Raw genomic sequence first — 15,033 nt, 5'->3', positions numbered from 1 at the left:
GTGTTCGCGGCAAATTCAAATGGGAGAAATCTAAAGTGCTCATTTTAAAGGCTTATATGCAAGTTATTGTCCTAAAAAGTGTTTGGGGACCCAGGTCCTTCCCCAGGGGACATGTATCAATGCAAAAAAAAGTTTTAAAACTGCCATTTTTTCAGAAGCAGTGATTTTAATAATGCTTAAAGTGAAACAATAAAAGTGAATATATATAAAAATATTCCTTTAAATTTCGTACCTGGGGGGTGTATAGTATGCCTGTAAAGCAGCGCTTGTTTCCCGTGCTTAAAACTGTCCCTGCACAAAGTGTAATTTAAAAAAAAAGGTCTGGTATGGATATTAAGGGGAACTCCAATATATGTTTTTTTTTTTATCAATGACTTTTCTCTGTATTGCCGGGAGCCGACAATTCATTATAGCTGCGAGTGATTTTAAATGATTTTTTTTCCTTCAGAAATGACACTTTGTGCAGGGACAGTTCTAAGTACGGGGAAACAAGCGCTAGTTCACAAGCGTACTATACACCCCCCCCCCCCCCTAGGTACGAAATCTAAAGGAATATTTCACTTTTATTGTTTCACTTTAAGCATTGTTAAAATCACTGCTCCCGAAAAAATGCTGTTTTTAAAACTTTTTTTGCATTGATACATGTCCCCTGGGGCAGGACCCGGGTCCCCAAACACTTTTTAGGACAATAACTTGCATATTAGCCTTTAAAATTAGCACTTTAGATTTCAAATGTTCGAGTCCCATAGACTTTAATGGGGTTCTAATGTTCACACAAACTTTTGGTCTGTTCACAGGTTCTGGTGCGAACCGAATGGCCCCCCCCCCCGTTCGGTTCGCACCAAAACCTGCGAACAGAACAAAAGTTGGCTCATCCCTATAGATCAGTAATTGTTAACTTGTGATCTGCCCAACTTTTTCTGCTCATCAGCTATCCATTGTTAGTGTATTTTATGTGTGGCCCAAGACAATTCCTCCTCTTCCAATGTGGCCCTGGAAAGGTCAAAAGGTTGGACACCCCGATCTAAACCAAAGTAAAACTGTATCTTTTATCATTCTAGCTCCGAGTATTCAAGTTGGCAAAATCATGGCCTACACTCAACAAGTTGATCAAGATCATTGGTAACTCTGTGGGAGCTCTGGGAAACCTGACCTTGGTGTTGGCCATCATTGTGTTTATTTTTGCTGTGGTCGGCATGCAGCTTTTTGGCAAAAACTACAAGGAGTGTGTCTGTAAGATCTCAGAGGACTGTGAGCTTCCACGCTGGCACATGAATGACTTTTTCCATTCCTTCCTCATTGTGTTTCGAGTACTGTGTGGAGAGTGGATCGAAACTATGTGGGACTGTATGGAGGTGGCTGGGCAGTCTTTGTGCATACTGGTGTTCATGTTGGTGATGGTGATTGGAAATCTAGTGGTAAGTTATTTATGTTATGATTATTAGAGTCTCTATTTAATCAGTCTTTTAATCTTCTTTCTGTCTTAATTTCTTCAGTCTCTCTGGCTAAATCATTATATCTTTTGTCACTAATTAAAATTTCTTCAATGCCTTTCCAGCACTTAGGGCAATGCACACTGGTGCAGTACATTAACATGCAACAGTTAACATGCATTATGCTGTCTATTAATGAACATTGCTTTAGGGCAGAAAATATATTTGAATGTGCTGAAAATATACACACACACACAGAAAAAAAGACTTGCAGCATTTATTGTGATGCAGCACATCACAACACACACAACAAATATGCATTGTAATGCATTTGGCATGGAGGTACCATTAAGAATGATTGCACCAATGAGCATTATCACATCTGTGTTAATGGGCCCTCATGCTTTCTAAGCCTAGGGCAATGTTCACCTCTTGCTCAGACTCCAATCCTGATTAGAATGCAATTACCCTCATGTCTGTGCACAGACTCTCACAATATGCAATTTAATGGGAATTATAGCCTATGGTATTATAGCTATCCAGGGGCTAATTACCGTATATACTTGCGTATAAGCCGCTGCTGATATCCGAGAGAAAGCGTGAACCCAAGATTCCCCAGGGCGCGGAATCTAAGACCCAGCTTTGTGTTCACCAGAGCCTCTAGTGGTGAGGATGGCCTTCGCCGCAGCTGGATCCAGGTCGCGACCCCTGGGATCCCCTAGGTTACGCTCCGCAGGGAGAGAGGGGAAGCAGCAAGCAGGACAAGCGATAGTGATGGGTAAGCTGAGGTCAGGGCAACAGGCAGACAAGGGTAACCGAGGGACAGGCAAAAGGTCAGGGTCACAGGCAAACAGGAGAAGTCAGGGACGAGCCAAAAACAGTACACAGGAAGGTAAACGTAGCACACTGCAGACAGGAACCTAAGCTAACAACACGGTTGAACAGCACTGCAGACTTGCAGTGCAACAGTTAATATAGACTTCCTGGGATGGCCTGGGTGGGGCCATACAGGAAGGAGAGGTGATAAAAAGGCAACCAGAACAGAGTCAGGCTTCTAATGAACAGATGGAGACAGGTAAGCTGCCAGACTTTATTGCATATCCATGACAATTGAATACTGATACAATGCTGGGAAACTGAATCAGTGTTCCGTCTATCATGGATATGGAGGAGGTGGGGCTTTGTTACAGTGGACGGCGACTGACTGCAGTTAAGACTGCATGAAACAGCGGGAGATCAGGTACATGATGCTGCAGATAAGTGCAGTGAGGCATGCAGATGGGCGCAGTGAGGCTGCAAATGGGCATTGTTGACCCTCATTTCCAATTACAGTAGCTGCTGCCTTTCCCACCATAGGCTTATACTTAAGTCAATACGTTTTCCCAGTTTTTTGTGGTAAAATTGGGTGCCTCGGCTTATATTCGGGTCGGCTTATACTCGAGTATATACGGTAACCCTTTCATGCCTAAGCCTATTTCTGACATTTGTTGCTTACAAGTTAAAATCTGTATTTTTTTCTAAGAAAATTACTTGGAACCCCCAAACATTATATATATATATATTAGCAGAGACCCTAGAGAATAAAATGGCGTTGCAATATTTTATGTCACACGGTATTTGCGCAGTGGTTTTTCAAACACAATTTTTGGGGGAAAAATACACTTTCATGAATAAAAAAAAAAGTAAAGTTAGTCCAATTTTCTTGTGTAATGTGAAAGATGTTAAGCTGAGTTTTAAGATTTTCCACTCCAATCTAAAACTAAAAATAACAGTTGACTTTCAATACACTTTAATAGCCAATGCAAAGAAACAATGAGACAATTCAAACCTTACACGATCATTTTTCGGCATGAAAAAAACAACGTTTTTAAAAAATGTCATTTAAAATGATCGTGTGTGAGCTTCACATAATTTTTCGGGTTCTAAAAAACGTTTTAAACAATGTCGTTTTTTTGGGTTGTAAAAAATTAGCGTGTGTGGGCTAAAACGATGCTCAGAAGCAAGTTATGAGACGGGAGCGCTCGTTCTGGTAAAACTACCATTCGTAATAGAGTAAGCACATTCATCACGATGTAACAGACAGAAAAACGTGAATCGTCTTTTACGAACAGGAAATCAGCTAAAGAAGCCCCAAGGGTGGCATCATCTGCATGAAACTGCCCCTTTAGAGTGCCGTCGTACGTGTTGTACGTCACCGCGCTTTGCTAGAGCATTTTTTTAAAAACGATAGTGTGTGGGCAACGTCGTTTTAATGATGAAGTTGGAAAAAACAATGTTTTTTCTACATGCCGAAAAACTTTGTTTTTTTCATGCCGAAAAATGATCATGTGTACACGGCATAAGAATTTATGCAGTAAAATTCATATTACCTGTGGAAATGAAACAAAAACTTGTTCTGTTATAGCTTTGGTCAGATTTTGATGTTTATGGTAGGATGTTGCATTTGTGATTACCATATTTGAGTTGAAGTTTGATGCTGTCTTTTATAGAGAATTATTCTGTGCATGGAGAATAGAAGTGATATTGGTTTAAATTACTGATGGGCCTCTGTAATAATATAAATCTTAATTTCTAAATTATTGTAACATTGCAGTTTACCTTTGAGAGATTACTTGATTATTTTGTTTACTTGAATTTTCTTCCTGCCTTTTCAGAAATGTCAGAGCACTAGTGTCTGTCTCCTGCCCAGGCTTAGTGCCAATAACAATAATCTCAAAGCTGCCATATTAAAAAACAAAATACAAAAAAAAAGTTAAAAGCAGAATTACTTCTGAGGCTAAAGGCTGTGATAATTATTATTATTCAGGATTTTATATTTCCAACAGATTGTTCATGATTTTACAAAACAGAGAGGCAGCACATTTACAAAACAATTCAAGACAAAAGGGTTAGAAGGACCCTACTCATGAGGACGTGCGCGCACCTGCCGCGTTACTGGGAACCTGATGCGCGTGCCCAGTAAATGAGCAGGACCGTGGATCTCTGTGTAAACACAGAGCTCCATGTCCTGTCAGGGAGAGGAGACCGATGCTGTGTCCCTTGTACATAGGGACACAGATCGGTAACCTTCCCCAGTCAGTCCCCTCCCCCTACAGTTAGAATCACTCACTAGGGTACACATTAACCCTTTGATCGCCCCCCTAGTGGTTAACCCCTTCCCTGCCAGTCACATTTACACATTTAGCACTGTTCGCTGTATAAATGTAAATGGTCCCAAAATAGTGTCAAAAGTGTCCGATATGTCCGCCACAATATCGCAGTCACGATAAAAATCACTGATCGCCACCATTACTAGTAAAAAAAAAATGCTATAAATCTATCCCCTGTTTTATAGCTGCTATAACTTTTGCGCAAACCAATCAATATACGATTATTGCGATGTTTTTTTTAACAAAAATATGTAGAAGAATACGTATCGGCCAAAACTGATGATTTTTTTATATATATACATGTATATAGATTTTTGGGGATATTTATTATAGTAAAAAGTAAAAAATATTGTATTTTTTTTCAAAATTGTCGCTCTTCTTTTGTTTATAGCGGGGGGGAAAAAACGTAGAGGTGATCAAATACCACCAAAAGAAAGCTCTATTTGTGGGATTTTTTTTTTTTTAATTTGGGTAAAGTGTTGCATGACCGCGCAATTGTCATTCAAATTGTGACAACGCTAAAAGCTGAAAAATGGCTTGGGCAGGAAGGGGGTGAAAGTGCCCTGTATTGAGGTGGTTAAAGCGGATGTGCCACGGGAAAATAATATTAAAAGCCAGCAGCTACAAATACTGCAGCTGCTGACTTTTAATATTAGGACACTTACCTGTCCTGGAGTCCAGCGCCGATCGCAGCAGAGCACGAGCGATCGCTCGTCTCTCTGCTGCTCCCCCCGCCATCCACGCTCAGGGAACCAGGAAGTGAAGCGCTGCGGCTTCACTGCCCGGTTCCCTACGGCGCATGCGCGAGTCGCGCTGCGCCCGCCGATTGGCTCACACGCTGTGTGCTGGGAGCCGAGTGTTCCCAGCACACAACGGGCGACAGACGGGATGTGACGGAATGCCCGTCTTTCGCCCGTAGCGTGTGGCCGGAAGTGGGTGCAAATACCTGTCTTTAGACAGGTGTCTGCACCCCCCTCCCCCCTGAAAGGTGTCAAATGTGACACCGGAGGGGGGGAGGGTTCCGATCAGCGGGACTCCACTTTAGGGTGGAGAACCGTTTTAAAGAGCCTTTCCTATTAGGAAAACACATGCAAACACGCATCAAAAAACAAAACACTTGCGTTTTTGGTGTGGGCCCATAAATGTCTATTTCATGCAAAAGGCAATCTGCTGTGGGAAAAAGTCAGTGACCCTTTCCAAAAATGCAGCGACTAAAAAACGCATAATGTGAATGTGTCACATAGGAAACCATGTTAAATGGACTGTAGTGTGTTTCTGCAAAACGCACTAAAAAACACAGGGGCAGATCCACGTACCTCTGCGCTTCTCTCCGCCGGGCGCAGCGTATATAAGATACACTACTTTTTTTTTTTCCGAATCCTCAAAGAATTTGCGCCCTAAGTTACGGCGGCATTGTGTATATTTGGCGGCGTAAGGGCGCGGAATTCAAATGGCTGTGATGGGGGCGTGTTTTATGTAAATACGTCGTGACCCGACGCAAACAAAGTTTTTTTCGAACGGCGCATGCGCCGTCCGTGGGGGTATCCCAGTGCGCATGCTCGAAATTAAACCGGAACAAGCCAATGCTTCCGACGGTGACGTCATTCTACGCAAATCCCTATTCGCGAACGACTTACGCAAACGACGTAAAAAATTCAAATTTTGACGCGGGAACGACGGCCATACTGAACATTGAGTACGCCACCATATAGCAGCTTTAACTATACGGCGGAAAAAGCCGAACGCAAACAACGTAAAAAAATACGCCGGCCAGACGTACGTTCGTGGATCGCCGTAACTAGCTAATTTGCATACTCGCCGCGGAATTCGACGGAAACACCACCTAGAGGCCGGCGGAAAAAAATCACCTAAGATCTGATGGCGTACTAAGTCGTACGCCTGTCGGATCGATCCCAGATGCCGTCGTATCTTGTTTTGTAGATACAAAACAAAGATGCGATGCAGGAACTTTAAAATTACGCCGGCGTATCAATAGATACACCGGCGTAATTCTTTTGTGGATCTGCCCCACAGATGTAAACCTTGCCTAAGCGTGGATTTTGTCTCTATTTATAGAAATGTTGACTCTTCAGGACAGGAGGCAATGGAAAACCTTTGCCAAGGGACATAGCCAGCAAAAATAAAATGACTGGGATTTCTTCCCTTCTTTATCCAAAACAGAAAAAAAGTTTGGCCTATAAAAGTGGAGATTAAGATTCCTACTTTTGAGTGGTTGTATATATTACATTTGACTCTGTTTTTATTTGAACTGTAGGTGCTGAATCTGTTCTTGGCCTTACTCCTAAGCTCTTTCAGCTCTGACAATCTTTCAGCTACTGATGATGATGGTGAAATGAATAATCTCCAGATCGCAGTGGGCAGGATCCAGAGGGGGATGTCCTACATTAGGAAATGCCTACAAGATTTTTTCCAAAAATTGTTCTTAAGAGCTAAAAAAGATGCAGATGACACAAAACAGCTGGAAGAGCTGAGAATTCAACGCGATAATGGTGTTTACAGCAATATTGTTGTGCAGAATATCAAAGAACAAGATTACAATCGAGAAGCAAGTGGGACAACAAGTGGGATAGGCAGCAGTGTGGAGAAGTATGGAGGTGATGAGAAGGACGGTATGGCTGTTAGTAACCAACAGTGCCTCACCGTTGCAGTGCCTATTGCAGCCGGAGAGTCGGACTTTGACAACCCAAACACTGAAGATTTTAGTAGTGAATCTGACCCTGAAGAGAGTAAAGAGGTAAGAATTAATACAAAAAATGCATTACGTCTTACCCTAATAATCTATTTCCAGTTCATCAATAGAGAAAAAAGATACCAAAGCATGAAGACTGAGGAACAGAAAAGTAGATATGTCACCGAAAACTATTCAATAATTACTTTCATTTTTAGCAAGAATCTGAATAATAATGCCTGACATTTCTCTGGTTGCTATAGGTAATGCATGTCTTACAGTTTTTATACAGTAAATTAAATAAGAAAAGGTCATATAATTTTGCCAGTGTGTGGCGTACTCATCATTGAGATTTAAAAAGTACTATTTAAAGTTTATAAGTTTGTTGAAAAAAAGCAAAATAGAATTAATGAAAAACAATGAAATTGTTACAAATCAAAGCCAATAATGCTTCAATGAAGAAAATTATTTCCTGGTTTTCTAAGGCAATCAAATACCGGTACTCTTTGATTCCTTATTTTAATAATTTTGCGGTGTTATTATGGATAGATTAATAGCCAGTTATAATCTGTGCATTTAGAAACACATCCAGCCTTTCTAATAACAAACTACAGAGAACTAGCTCATGTGGTGGTCTATTCCACATGTTAACAGCTCTTACGGTAAATAAACCTTTATGTATGTGTGTGTATATATATATATATATATATATATATATATAAAATGTGTGTGTATGTGCATATATATATATATATATATATATATATATATGCACATACACACACATTTTATATATATATATATATATATATTTATTATATTGTCAAAAAACTTGGGACACCTGAACTTTAATGGCATCCCAGTCTTCGTCCGTACGGTTCAATATTGAGTTGGCCCACCCTTAACAGCTTAAAATCTTCTGGAAAGGCTGTCCACAAAGTTTAGGAGTGTGCCTATGGGAGCTTGAAATTGTCCAAAATGTCTTGGTATGCTGACGCCTTAAGAATTCCCTTTACTGGAACTAAGGGACCAAACCCAAGCCCTGAAAAACAACCCCACACCATAATCCCTCCTCCACCAAATGGTTTGGACCAGTGCACAAAGCAAGGTCCATAAAGACATGGATGAGCAAGTTTGGGGTGGAGGTACTTGACTGGCCTGCTCAACCCAATAAAAAACCTTTGAGATTAGATTCAATTAGAGTGGAGACTGTGAGCCAGGCCTTCTCATCCACAGCAGTGCCTAACCTTACAAATGCGCTTCTGGAAGAATGGTCAAACACTCCCATAGACACACTTCTAAACCTTGTGGACAGCCTTCCCAGAAGAGTTGAAGCTGTTATGGCTGCAAAGGGTGGGCCAACTCAATATTGAACCCTACGGACTAAGACTGGGATGCCATTAAAGTTCACGTGTATGTAAAGGCAGGTGTCCCAATACATTTGATAATATAGTGCAGGGGCAGGAAACCTTTGGCACTCTAGCTGTGGAACTACATTTCCCATGAGGCATTGCAATGTTGGCAATTACAATTACTCCCAGAGGCATGATGGGGTTGGCAGTTACAATTGTAGTTCTGCAACAGCTGGAGTGCCACAGATTGCCAACCCCTGATTTAGTGTATATGCTCTGTAAATGTCACTTCATCTGCACTGCCCCTACCTTTTTATTGAGTTTTTTTAATAGTAACAAAGAACAATACTCCATGGCAACTGTTCAAAAATTACCCATCATATTTCCACCAACAAGCAGCTTTTTCCACTTTGATATTATATAAAGGCCACAATGTGTTTCTAAAATCTGCAGACCACAGGCAGCTAAAATAATAATGATAACAATCATAATAATAATACTTTATCATGTAGCAGTTTATCCTTTAACTTTGATTAATGTATTACTAACAGTTTTCCTTCCAGTTCTTTTGAATCTATTGAAATAATAATCAATTTCTTTACTAATAATACATTTGTGTGCCTACCTGGAAATTTGAAAAAAAACATGTCTTGTTATTCCTATATACTTTAATTTTATGACAATTTTGGAAGCTTCTGATTGCAAGGACAGCTTGAAGCAATCTAATTTCTGTTTCCTGATTTTGAACAAGAAATGATTAATTATGGCAGAGACATACTGTATGTAGTGATTGGTGCTGTAATGGTTTAGATTGATTTACAATTGTAATTGTCTGTTTGATAAAAATCAGAAAATGGTTGGATTGGTTGGAGTAGAAAATTCAATTCCCGGTATTCTTGTTTAAAGAAAAAAAAAAAAAAAAGAGAGTGAGAAACCTTCCAAAATTACCATGAAATTACAAAGCGTAACATTAAAAGGTTTTCAGGAACATGGTTGTATTTATGGATGTTGTACAAACTGTTGTGGCCGATAGCCAGAATCATAGGAAGAGACTGTAACCTTTGAAATTTTAATTAATGAATATTTATCACGGCATGGCCAAACCTACACAAGCAATTTTTTTTATTTTTTTTTATAAAATGCTGCCCACTAATAAAAAAGCTTTGGAAACCCTCAAACACTGTTTAACAGCTGCACAAATCAATCTCTTCTGCAGAGCTTTCTTAGGCTTTTTTAAATAGGTTTGTATTTGCCATACACATAAATTACATTCATAGCCATAGAAGAATAAGTACAGTGCATCTGGAAAGTATTCACAGCAATTTACTTTTTCCACATTTTGTTATATTACAGCCTTATACCAAAATTGATTAAATTCATTACTTCCCTCAAAATTCTACAAACAATACCCCATAATGACAGCGTGAAAGTTTGTTTTGAAATCTTTGAAATGTATTAAAATGAAAGAATCCCTTGTACATAAGTATTCACAGCCTTTGCCATGACACTCAAAATTGAGTTCAGGTGCATTCTGTTTCCACTAATCATCCTTGAGATATATCTACAACTTTATTGGAGTCCACCTGTGGTAAATTCAGTTGATTTCAGTTGATATGGTCCTACAGTTAACAGTGCATGTTAGAGCACAAACCAAGACATGAAGACCAAGGAATTGTCTGTAGACCTCCGAGACAGGATTGTATGGAGGCATAGATCTGGGGAAGGGTACAGAAAAATTTCTGCAGCATTGAAGGGCCCAATGAGCACAGTGGCCTCCATTATCCGTAAATGGAAGAAGTTTGGAACCACCAAAACTCTTCCTAGAGCGGGCCGTCCGGCTAAACTGAGCGATCGGGGGAGAAGGACCTTAGTCAGGGAGGTGACCAAGAACCCGATGGTCACTCTGACAGAGCTCCAGAATTTCTCTGTGGAGAGAGGAGAACCTTCCAGAAGAACAACCATCTTTGCAGCAGTCCACCAATCAAACATGCATGGTAGAGTGGTCAGACGGAAGCTACTCCTCAGTAAATGGGACAAATATAGAACTCTTTGGCTTGAATAGCAAGTGTCATGTCTGGAGGAAACCAGCCACCGCTCATCACCTGGCCAATGCCATCCCTACAGTGAAGCATTGTGGTGGCAGCATCATGCTGTTGGTGATTATTTTCAGGAGCAGGAACTGGGAGACTAGTCAGGATAGAGGGAAAGATGAATGCAGCGCAGTACAGAGACATCCTTGATGAAAACCTGCTCTAGAGCGCCCCGGACTTCAGACTGGGGCTAAGGTTAATCTGACAACAGAACGACCCTAAGCACAAGATAACAAAGGAGTGGCTATGGGACTACTCTGTGAATGTCCTTGAGTGGCCCAGCCAGACCCCAGACTTTAACCCAATTTAACATCTCTGGAGAGATCTGAAAATGTCTGTACACCAACGCTCCCCATCCAACATGATGGAGCTTGAGAGGTCCTGCAAAGAAGAATGGGAGAAACTGCCCAAAAATAGGTTTGCCAAGTTAGTAGCATCATACTCCAAAAAAAACTTAAGGCTGTAAATGGTGCCAAAGGTGCTTCAACAAAGTATTGAGCAAAGACTGTGAATACTAATGTACATGGAATTTTTTCCTTTTTTATTTTTAATAACAAAAAACAAACCTATGGAGTCCATCTGATTTCTGAAATGGAGAAGGTGGTAGGACCCCTGCAGTACAATTCCCCAGTCTAGTGTACCTAATAAACTGCAAGTGGCAGTAAAGGCAAGTACCCCTCTACCTAAAATTATACTGCGGGACAAGTGTCCACATTTGCTTTATAGAACTCAGATAATTTCCAGGGTATTTGGTGAATCTACCCATTTAAACCATATTTTGTTTTTCTTAACTTTTCCCTCAAAAATGTAACCACTCCTCCCTGGCTTATATTGGTAAGTTATTTTTGGTGCTAAAAAAAGTAGTGGCCAGAACAGACGTAGACAAAGTAAAAATTCTGATGCACCACCTTTTATATTGGTGGTCAGTGGGAAAAGGATCTCCTTACTAACAGCTAAAACCTTATTGATGTAAATTGTTTATTACCCGAGAGATAAGCAGAGAGTCTTCACTGGTCCCATACTGATGGCCCTACTTTGTGGGGTGGGTGCCGGAACCATGCCACTACTCGAGAAACCCATAAGAACATCTGGAGAATGGTTGGTCTACTCTACACAGTCATGTTTTCCTGTGTATAGCCATTAACTATGCACAGTTAAAGTGATACTAAACACACACTGTTTCAATTACATTGTCCCTTCTATTTCTTTATATGGATGATTGCACTGTAATTTTAATAAAAATAAAAAAATTTTAATTATATATAGCTATCGCATCACCCAGATCTTCCCCAGCCTGTCTTTAGGGAAACATAAGCAGGATGAGCCTCCAGTCCTCTGCTGCTGATCACGTTCAAAATAAATAAAACAGCCTTTGGAATACAGAGTAAAAATAAATAATATCCATAAACAGATTTAAATTGTCATACAAATATATGTTTGAAATTAAATCTTTATTATTTAATGGAAATAACATGATGTGGGCGGATTTCTGCCAGTCGCAGCATGTGCCACGCTCCTCCAGCATGTGCCATGCCCCTCCAGCCTGTGCCACAACCCTCCAGCCTGTGTCTAAGGCCTCGTACACACGATAGGTTAACCAGAGGATAACGGTCTGATGGACCGTTTTCATCGGTCCAAACCGATCGTGTGTAGGCCCCATAGGTTATTTAACCCTCGGTTAAAAAAAAGCCAACTTGCGTTAAAATTTTACCGATGGATTGCTAACCGATAGGTCAAAACCGATCGTTAGTACGCACAACCATCGGTTAAAAATCCATGCATGCTCAGAATCAAGTCTTTTTTAACCGATGGTGTGTAGGCACGACGAACCATCAGTCAGCTTTATCGGTTAACCTGTGACAACGGTCCGTGTGTACGAGGCTTTAGACTAAGAGGGAGTTGATGCCTCCATCAATCTATATCAATGAAATATCCCTCCCCAGTGTGTTTAGCTGGTTACTGGACATGAAGGAGGAGGAAGGGAATGGGCTGTCATTTACCACCGTGTATGTGCCCACATGTGTGACTCTATAGTCACATGGGCTGCTCAGATGTGATAGGGAGGACAGGCTCGGCATAGAAACTCACTGAAAACTGGGCATCTGCAGAGTTTCCATTCCATGTGCAAAATCCCTAGCTGAATTGCGGACATGAACAGAAGCTGGAGATAGAGAGCAGGATCAACCAGGTTTTTGGCAAAACACAGAAAACTAATCTCATACTGACTAAGTATAAACAGCATGTAATACACCATTTAGTGATAGTTTTGTATGATGTGGGTTTAGTGATGCTTTAAGGTATTGCACGAATACTCAACAATGTAGTTGTAACAAAGCAGTGCAACTTTTAATAAGTGATTGTGGAATTCCAATTTAAAATTTGTGGACAGATTTTGATTTAAGAATAGAACAGCTAAAAGCAGCCTGTGTAGCTTTGTGCCTTCATTGAAAAATACAGATTATGACTGCATTCATTTGTCCTTTGCCTTTGAATCTAGGCGCATGCAAGTCTGCAGAAAGATGGCAAATTTTGACCTTTATTGCTTCCCCTTCTCACTTCTCACAGGGGTAAAAACAAGTTGGAGGAGTCAAGAATACAGCTCTGGTGTTTATTTTTAACAAGACACAGCAAGGTGTCCCCTCAAGTAATCTATATGGTTATGCTACCAATGAATATCAGTCTGCATGCAGCGCAGTTATGAACCTTCTCATCCATTGCAACACAATGAGAATTTTGCACAGCTGTCTAAAGTGCTGAACTGTTTAACTGGACCATAGCATGATCTTGCAAGACTGGCAAACCTGTCCTGTTCTGTGAATTCAGCAATGTTTTAGAAGTTCACAACACAGGGTGGGCAGTTGCCACTCTCCATGGTGCTGAAATGTACAAGAGCAGCATGTTGCTTTAACCAATCATATGTTCCATCAACTGTCAAGTTGATGCTGCTATATACAGGCTGCATGTACTGGGTGGTACTGATGCCACTTTACTTAAATGATGTGCATGCTGTGCTCTGCAGGACGACTAACTTAACTGACTTTACAATTTTAACAGAAGGTGAAAATGCAAAAGAGTTCATGCATCATTTTTCAAAAATATATATCAATTAATATTTTCCCTATTATACAGGAATTAAAAATGGTTACATTCACAGCTAAATTAACGAAAAATAATTGTGTTTAAGTAGTTATGTCATTTAAAAAATTATGCATGGATCCTACTTGCATTTAATCATGATGTCATCAGGTATTTACTTGGTTTTCTTGTACTTATTGGAAGATCTGAATACTTTGGTTTGACTTCAAATTGTTTGTTCCTACCATTCTACAGAGCTTGCATTTCTGGGAACACCTAATCAGAGGCCTGCAATTTAGCATCTCTGAGATTCCCAACTCTGCCCAGTACAGTTTTTCTGAAAGTTTATTATGCACACACCTGACACAATATAATTTTGCGCACCAGTTATAATTCAGAAAGAACTTGGCTTTTCCACCACTCCACTTCTAGTACAGTCTACAGAGAAAGTCACATAGACAGATATTTAGACCTGCAAGAGGGGGAGCAAGTCAGAATCAGTGCCAGGACTCTGTAGTTCCAAACAAAGGTGCTGTGATGCATGATATGGCTGTTAAAAAAAAAATGTAAACCTTGCAATTAAATTCCTGCAAGTGTCTGCCAAATATGTGAGCTATAGAAGGGTTGTAGGTGTCTTCAGGACTTCTGATACAGTGAGGAAGATGGCAAAGCAATAGAGGTATGGGCAGACAGTTAAAAAACAGTGATTATAGTAGTAACAGGGTTTTCAGAACCTGTTTTTCTGTCTGAAGCAGCTCTCTGGTGAATATTGATTTCTGTATGAATCAATAGATAGACACAGAAAGGATAAACAGGCATACTGTATATTTGTGTGTGTGTGTGTGTGTGTGTGTGTGTGTATGTGTATGTGTATGTATGTATGTATGTATGTATATATATATATATATATATATATATATATATATATATATATATATATATATATATATATAATATTGGCACCCCTGCATTTCTATCAGATAATACACCACTTCGCCCAGAAAATTGTTGCAATTACAAATGTTTAGGCAATCTCTTGTTTATGTCTTAAAGTAAAATCTGACACATTCCACACAAAACTATAAAAATGTACTGAACAAAATTATTGGCACCGTCAATTTAATATTTGGTAGCACACCCCTTGGAAAAAAATAACTGAAATCAATTGCTTCCTGTAACCATCAATGTGCTTCTTATACCTCTCTACCAGAATTGTGGACCACTCTTCTTTCGCCAACTGCTCCA

General features: G+C 40.0%; 1 protein-coding gene across 1 annotated transcript in view; it reads left to right on the top strand.

The window, feature by feature from the left end:
- LOC120944060 (sodium channel protein type 2 subunit alpha-like) overlaps positions 1 to 15,033 on the top strand; it is a 216,350-nt gene that overhangs the window by 143,544 nt on the left and 57,773 nt on the right. Inside the window, exons 16-17 of the mRNA XM_040357834.1 lie at positions 1,062 to 1,418; positions 6,858 to 7,337. Of these exons, the coding sequence (XP_040213768.1) occupies positions 1,062 to 1,418; positions 6,858 to 7,337 (837 nt within the window). The remainder of the gene's footprint in view (positions 1 to 1,061; positions 1,419 to 6,857; positions 7,338 to 15,033) is intronic.

Source organism: Rana temporaria, chromosome 6 (assembly GCF_905171775.1).
Source record: "Rana temporaria chromosome 6, aRanTem1.1, whole genome shotgun sequence".
NCBI classification, from domain to species: Eukaryota; Metazoa; Chordata; class Amphibia; order Anura; family Ranidae; genus Rana; species Rana temporaria.
This window is presented reverse-complemented; position numbering and strand designations above follow the sequence as displayed.